General features: G+C 42.6%; 1 protein-coding gene across 1 annotated transcript in view; it reads right to left on the bottom strand.

Moving 5' to 3' along the window:
- IFNLR1 (interferon lambda receptor 1) overlaps positions 1-1,854 on the bottom strand; it is a 15,647-nt gene extending 13,793 nt beyond the window's left edge. Inside the window, exon 1 of the mRNA XM_027841341.1 lies at positions 1,585-1,854. Coding sequence (XP_027697142.1) covers positions 1,585-1,642 — 58 coding nt within the window. The 5' untranslated portion in view covers positions 1,643-1,854. The remainder of the gene's footprint in view (positions 1-1,584) is intronic.
- Positions 1,855-8,469: the final 6,615 nt, after the last annotated feature.

The raw sequence follows: 8,469 nt of genomic DNA, 5'->3' as shown, positions 1-8,469 counted from the left end.
GAGAGAGAGAGAGAGAGAGAGAGAGAGAGAGAGAGAGAGAGAGAGAGAGAAAGGGGGAGAGGGAGACGGAGGGAGGGAGAGAGTGTACACATAAAAGGTATTATCTGCAAGGGATTTGAGAAGGAAATGTGTGATCCATTACAAATTATACAAAGCTAGAATTCAGAGGAGAAACCTGGATTCTAGTCCCAGTTGTACCCTTGGCTTTCTGTGGAAAACTGAACAGTCATTTCCTCTCTCCCTGCCTGTTTCTTCCTCTCAGATTAGGCAACTAGGTGGCTCAGCGGATAGAGTGTTGCGCCTGGAGACAGAAAGACCCTAGCTCAAATCTGGCCTTAGACACTTACTAGTTGTGTGATCCTGAGCAAGTCATTTAACCTTGTTTGCTTTAATCCACTGGAGAAGGAAATGGCAAACCACTCCAATGCCTTTGACAAGACATGCTCCACGGAATTATGAAGAGTCAGACACAACTGAATAGCAAAATGAGGGTAATCATACTACCAGTACCCTCCCTCATGAGGCTGCTATGATACGAGGAAGAATAACAGAATGTCACAACTGGAAGGGGCCAAAGGCAACTTCAAACACAAGAAAGTCAGAGCTAGAGGGAACCTTAGAACACAGGATGTCAGAGCTGGGAGGGCCCTTAGAACGCAGAATGTCAGAGCTGGGAGGGCCCTTAGAGCAGAATGTTAGAACTGGGAGGGTTGTTAGAACACAGAATGTCAGAGCTGGGAGTTGGGAGTGTTGTTAGAATGTAGAATGTCAGAGCTGAGAAAGGCTTTAGAGGGTGGAATGTTAGAAGTGAGAGAGGTCTTATATCATAGAGCAGCAGAGCTGGAAGGGGCCAAAGGGACCTCAAATATCACACCCAACTCACTTGCTTCCAAAGGAAGAACCTGTGACCCAGGGAGGTACGAAAGTATTTTCAGAACTTGAAAGATCCAGTTACAAAATGCTAGGCAAGGCAGTGCTACTGTTGTGTTTGGACTGGAACTGTGATTTCATCGGTTCAGGAACTCCCAGTGAGGAAATTCTCTCCTTGGAACCCTAAAGAGATCCTGGTGGCACTGAGACTTTCCCATTGAGTTTCTTGGGGTCCTACCCCAGTACCTATCACAGTGCCCAGGTCTTCCTGGGTCTTTATCCTCTTCCTTCTCATTATTATTCATGCCTGGTTTCCCCAGCTCACCTGGCAAGAACGTGGTCTGCTTGGGGTTTGCACCGAAGAAGGAGAGAAGGAGAAAAGGGGGGGGGGGAGAGAAGGGAAGGAGAGAGAAAGGAGGGAGGAGAAAGGGAGGAAGAGAACACCAGACATACATCAATGCTTCTCTGGAAGCAAAAGAAGGCGCTGGAGTCGACAATGTCTGGGCTCTCTTCCAGCCCTGACACTGCGAGTGTCTAAGGAGACTCTACTCACAAGTCCCGGAGAACGCAATTCCCAATCTCTCAGACCGTTGACGGAGCGTCCCCGCCGTCCGTCTTTCCCGCAGCGGGCCGGGGGGCCGGGCACAGCCTCCATCCCTCCCCCGCCCCGCTGTGACTGGGACCTAGTCTTCTCCCAGCAGGGGTAGACTTTACCTGGTGTTGACTGCAGAAGGCAGAGGAGCAGCGGGGCCCAGAAACTGCCCTTGACCATTGTTGGGGGCCCCTGGCCCGGCCCGGCCCGGCCCAGCTTGGCTCGGCTCGGTGCGACTCGATTCTCAACCGCCCCCTCCAGTCCCGGGCCGGCCAGGCTCTCCCCAAAGGGGTGCGGCCTTTCCCCACCAGTCCCTTTTCTTCCCCATTCGGCTGGGGTTTTCCCGAACCGTCTGGGGAAAAATCTGCCACCGAGGACGACAGCTCGAGAGGGCTGATCTTTCACCCAGAGTAAAGTTCAAGGGCGTGGAGTGGAGTGGAGTGGGAGGAGAATGGGAGGCGCATCTCAGCCCCAGTCCCCAGCCGGGGCGCCTATGCGGAGAAGACGGGGTGCAGCGTAAGGCACACAGAAGGCAGAGTTGGTGTACCTAGCTGGAACACTAAACTCCCTAGCCACTTCTCTTAAAAGGAGGGCGTGAATACCTTCAGGTGAACTTTACTGCCGCCAGAACAGTTTACCGGGGCCTTATGCGGGGCTTGGGGTTCTGATGGCTTGTGCTGGTCTGTGTTTCCTTGGCTTCCAAGACTCGGGGAAGGCGCTCAGGCAAGGCGGGTCCTTAAACTTTCTTCTCGGACAATGAGGATATGTGTGTGTCTCCTCAAAAGACTGGGGCTCCCTGAGGGGCAACTCTCTCCCCTAAAGCTTCCTTGAAGCAGGACACCGTTTCCCCCTTTAGACTTGGATCTCCCTAGGCATAGGAGAAAGTACATGCTCCGTTTGTGTAGGATAGAAAAGGTGGGACAGAAATATTCGTTATCTCCTCTTCAGAAAGAGGCATGTGACAGTCCATTCAGTTGGGGAGCTCCCTGAGGCCACATCATTTATGTTAAACATTTGGAGACCTTAAAGCCCATGTAAATGTCATTATTTTCACCCATACCGTGTGGTACAAGAGAGGACGCAGGTTCAAATCCTGTCTCTGATGTGTACTGACACTGTGGCCTTGGGCAAGTCACCTAGCCTCCCTGGGACTCAGTAAAGGCCTCTGACGTCCCTTTTAACTAGATTTATGATTTTCTGATGCCAGGTCAGATCTAGGACTCCCCAGGGCAGCAGCTAATCAACGAAGCATTCATTAAGCTCCTACTATGTGTCAAGCACTGTATCTGGGCTGATCCAAATATAAAGGTAAGATAGTCCCTGCCCCCAAAGAGCTTACATTCTGTTGGGGATCTTCCTGAGGACAGGAGCTATAACTCCCCCTGAGATCCCCTGGAAGTTCCTCTAGGGCAAGTCACCATATCCCTCATCAAACCTGGGGTTCCTAGAGGCCAGGGGCTATGTCTGTGTCTCTCCCAACAGGCTAAAAAGCACTTTGAAGGTTAGCCAGAGGTCATCAGCAATACAATCCAGTGGAAAGAACACTGAATTTTTCCATCCAATTTAGAATTATGGGAACTGAATTCAAATCCAGTTTTATCACTTAATTCCTGTGTGACCATGGGTAAATCTCTTAGCTTTTCTGTGCCTCATCCTTCATCATCTGTAAAATGAGACAACTGGACTAGCTGGTTTCTAAGGCCCCTCTCAACTCTGGGTTTATGATCCTATGAGCCTACGAGCACAGGGAACACAAAGAAATAAGGACAGACTTTTATCAAACAATTCAAAGCAAAAGCCAAAACAAACAAACAAACAAACAAATGAAACCAAAAAGGACATGTCAACCAGACCCATGAAAGAAGGAGCAGTGGAAACAGCCAGGGAATCTGAATGAAAATTCAGGGGAAGTACCTGAAAAATGAGGTTGAAATGAATTCATTTAGATACAAATAGTTGAGAAGCATGCCCAACTGTTGCCTGGTATTTAAATCCCCATCTAGCTGCCAGCTGCTATTGTAACCATTATGTGATTATTCACCTAAGAAATTCATGAAACCATTAGAACAATTTGACAACAATTTCCAGGTAAGCTTGCTTACCTCTAGTTTAAGAAAATTCAAATTTCCACAAGCCTGTAGAGGTCCTGGGGAAATAAACTGGTGAGAACCCATCTGAAACTGGGAGCTCTGAGCCTACTGTCAGCTAGCCCTGGTGTTAGGGGCCTCAAAAGGTGAAAGGAGATATTTACAGGAAATGAAACTGGGCAGTACCGCTTCTTATTTCTATCTTTGTCTCGGTTTCTGTTTTTGTCTCAGTGTTTCTTTCTCATGATTTCTTTTGATCACACAACAATGTCATTCTGACTGTATATTCCTGTAATTTCATTCATCCATTTATTCATTCATCCATCCATTCATCTTTTCAGTCATTCAGAATTTTGTTTAGTGCCTACTGTTAGCAGAGCACGTTGTGGTAAATCTTAGGAGAGGTAAAAATAACCAAGATATATGGTCCCTGTCCTCAGGGAACTCCCGGTCTAGTGGGATCATATTTAGAGCTGGAAGGGACATTGGAGAACACCTCATCTGACTTTCTTATTTTGCTGATCAGCAAAATTGAGGCTCAGGGAGCCTAACATAGGAGAATAAAACACAAGCGTATGCGCTGAGGACTACAAAATATCTCCCACTCCCATGGTTGCAAACCTGTAGCTTATATACCCTTGGTACAGCTGTTTGGACTAGCTGTGGCTCCTTCCATCCCTTTTAGAAATCTTTCAGGCAGTAACCTGGGAATAACTGGAATAGCCTGGCCCAGTTTTGCCGGAGGAAGATGGGAGTTGGAAATTGGAGTGGGTTGAGAGTGAGACACTACTCCAAACCCCAAGACTCAGCGCACATGTGAGTGGGAATTTTGTCATTCATGCACTAGGAGAGAGGGGAAGTAAGTAGGATTGAATTACCTTGGTGGTGCAATGGATAGAGTCCTAGAGTCAGGAAGACCTGAGTCCATAATCCAGTCTCAGACACTAGGTGTGTGACCCTAGGTAAGTCACTTAATCTCTCTTTGCCTCATTTTCCAATTTGTAAAATGAAAATAATAATAGCACTTACCTTCCAGGGTCATTGTGAGAATCAAATTAGTATTTGCCAAGCACTTTGCAAAGCTTAAACCTCTATAAATGCTAGCTATTATTGTTATTACCCTAAGCCAAGAAAACAGAGATGGCTTAATTAAATGGGGCAAGAAGAAAGATTTCCTACAGTACTTAGACTACAGTCAGCAAACATTTATTAAGCATCTACTATGTGTCAGGCACTGTGCTAAGGACCAGGGATACAAAAAGAAGCAAAAGACAGTCCCTGCCCTCAAGGAACTCACAATCTAGTGGAGAAGATAATAAGCAAACAAATATATGCAAGCTATATATGGGGATAAATAGGAAACAATTAAAAGTGGGAAGGCACCAGAATTAAGAGGGATTATGACAGGCTTCGAGTAGAAGGTGGGATTTTAGTTGGGATTTAAAGGGAGCCAGTGAAGCCAAGAGACAGAAATAAAAAGGAAGAGAATCCTAGGCATAAGGGATGGTTAGAGAAAATGCCTGGAGCTGAGAGAACAAAAAGTAAGGGGTTTTTTTGTTTTTTTTTTTTTTAATGGAGAGTTCAAATTCTGGGTCATGGAATAGTAGAAGAGACACTCTTTAGTTACTACTAACCCTCCACAAATCTCTAAAACCCCAAAGAGGAATTATGCACCAGACATAGAGGAATAATAACTGAATCCACAGGGTGACAAAGAGTTTCCCAATAAAGTAAAAAACTTCATGAATAATACCTGAAAACATGAATCCTTAAAGTAGTCACTCATTACCCTTCTGTCCCTGCAGGGACTTACAAACCACACTGCCAACTTATGCTTAGGGTCCCAAATGGGATCTTCTTCTGCTGCAGGAACCTTAGTGACACATGTCACCTCCTGTCCACCCTCCACTGGCAATAAGTGGCAGACTTTGATTCTGTTCACCCATGTGAGGAAGAATGGGGTTAGTGGTGGGGGGAGAGAAAGTATGCTGTCCTCTGCCTAGGGCAGCCCCTAGTTTAGGAATCCCCAAGGCTGCAAAGACTTTTTCCAGAATACTTTCCATACCTTCTTTTCATCCTTAAAAAAGCAGCGAATGTTGATTTAGCCCAGCAAAAGAAAGAGAAAAAGTCATGAGAGGAACTAGGGCATAGAACTCTGAAAAAAAGGGGCTGAAATTCAACCAAGGCCAGTCCTCCCTCCTCAGACGATACTCAGGGCTTGGACCAAAGCCGGTGAAAGCTAAATCCCCAAACGTGAGAGGAGGCTGAAGTAGTTTTACAATCCAGTCCTAGCATGGTAACTGCCAGCAAAGGTGGTGGAGTCAAAACATGAAAAAAGGCTGAAAGAGCTTTAAAAAAAAGGCTAAAAACCCAAAGATTTCAAGACAAATAAAACTTAATAAAAATTCAGAGCACATGCAGACAAATCAACAGAGCATATCTTAACACCGGAAGGAAGGATGAATACTAAATCACTAAGTTCTCAGAGATATTACAAAGCTACCTTAAACCACAAGACAAAGAGAACCCATGCTTGGTGGAACACACAATCCTATAGAATTCCAAGAAAGCATGGAACAGAAACAGGAAATTCCAGAATGGTTAAAAAAATGCATTAAGAGAAGAAATTAGGAATAATTATATGTCAGCATTTATAGCTCTTAAGGCAGAATTAAAAACTCAGCTAGAATGCAAGAATCTAGGACAATTCCAAAGGACTCATGATGGAAATTGCTATCCATACTCAGTGAAAGAAATATGGAGTATGAAATTAGATGGAAGCATACTATTTGCTCTCCTTTTCCTTTGTTGTTTTGTTTTATTGCTTCATTCTCATGGTTCCTCCCATTGGTTCTAATTATTCTTTACATCATGTCTAATGGGAAAATATGCTTAACATGAATGTGTATGTAGAACCTATATCAGATTGTATGCCATCTTGTGGGGGGGGAGAGTGGGAAGAGAAGAAAATTTAAAACTCAAAATCTTACAGAAGTGAATGTTCAAAACTAAAAGTAAATAAATTAATTTTTAAAAAACTCAGGAGATTAGAGAAAAATTGAATCCACATTGGAAAGTTTTTCAAAAGAAGCAAAACAGAACTTAATAAATTTGGAATACAAAAATATGGAAGTAGAGCAAAATTTGATGGATGAGAAGTGAAATACGTAATATTGTTACATTAAAAGAATGCATGATCTCTATACAAGCAGTCATTGACCTTGAACACTGTCCTTGAACACTGTAGGCACAGGGACAACTTAAGAATCAAACCTCTCTATCTGTGCAAAAACATTTATAGCAGCTATTTTTATAGTGGCAAAGAAATGGAAATTGAGAGGATGTCCATCAATTGGGGAATGTCTAAACAAGTTGTGGTATATGTTTGTAATGCAATTTTACTGTGCTATAAGAAAAGATAAGCAGGCTGATTTCAGAAAAAACCTGAAAAGACATATATGAACTGCTGTAAAATGAATTGAGCAGAACCAGAAAACTGTACACAGTAACAGCAACATTATATGATGATCAGCTGTGAATGACTTAGCTCTTCTCAGCAATACAGTGATCCAAGATAATTCCAAACGACTCTTGATGAAAAATGCTATCCACCTCCAGAGAAGGAATTTTATGGAGTCTCAATGCAGATTGAAGCATACTATTTTTCATTGCTGTATTTTTTCCATGGTTCGTTTTTTCTTTGGGTCTGTGTCTTTCACAACATGACTAATATGGAAATACATTTTGCATGACTGCACATATATCACCTATCTCAAATTGCTTGCTCTCTCGGGAAGGAGGGAGGTGAGGGAGGAAGATAGAAAATTAGGAAGTCAAAAATTTTAGAAAAATGAATGTTAAAATTATCTTTACATGTAACTGGGGGAAATAAGATATTATTTAAAAATAAAAAATAGACATAGTCAAGCAAAACAGAAGGAACAAGAATCATAGAGGAACATGACAAATAGAAAACCTGACTACCATTTTGGGGGAGCAATATCTGAATCCTTGCCTCCATACAAGTTAGGCTAGAATTTCCTTAAAAACTAGTTTTGAAACTTAATTGACTCAGAAAACTAAAGGCTTAGGCTATTGCCATCACTTCCTGGACACCTGAGTACAAAACAGTAATCAAGAAATCCGATGGAACTTGGGTACATGGATCACAGAGCATTATGGACAACTCAAGCAAAGGAGCTTAACTCAGCTCAATCAGCTTGAGGTGTCCTCAGGTATGTGCTGGTAAATGTTTCACTAGAGTTATGGGGGAGGGGGAAACACCCATGCACATTTTTCAGTTTAATCTACACTATTGACATTTCCCCAATACTTTCTTTAGCTTATACAATCAACAAAACAATAAATCAAGCCCTGATTTGTAGCATTTTCTGATTTCTGAAGTTTAAATGATCAAACTGAAAATTTAACAATCATCTCTAGAGAGATGGTACCAGCTAGCTCCAGTACACTGAGAGCCGATAGATGGCCTCAATGGCTATCTTGTGGTTTGTTAACCATTGAATAACCTATGAGTTTTAAATTTTATTCCAATATTGAACTAATATTGAAATAAAATATTGAATGAATATTGAATTAATAGGGAATTGGCTTGAGTCATGTCCCACCCAGAACACACCTAAGTCAGGAAATAACATGAGAAAACAGACCATCAATTGAAATAATACATAGATCACCTTCATTAAAAAAAAAAATAAGCACTCTGCTTCACACTCCATTACACATAGCAGTTAAATTTAATAATTCCAATGACAAAAGCACATTTTGCAAATGGCCAGAAGAGAACTTCAAATATGAAGGAAAAAATTCAAATAATACAGAATTATTCCATACCCACTAGAAATCATAGAAGATAATGGATAGTATATTGCTTTAAAATTTTTTATTGATGTTTTCTGT

Source organism: Vombatus ursinus, unplaced genomic scaffold (assembly GCF_900497805.2).
Source record: "Vombatus ursinus unplaced genomic scaffold, bare-nosed wombat genome assembly UNPS02014859.1, whole genome shotgun sequence".
NCBI lineage: Eukaryota > Metazoa > Chordata > Mammalia > Diprotodontia > Vombatidae > Vombatus > Vombatus ursinus.
This window is presented reverse-complemented; position numbering and strand designations above follow the sequence as displayed.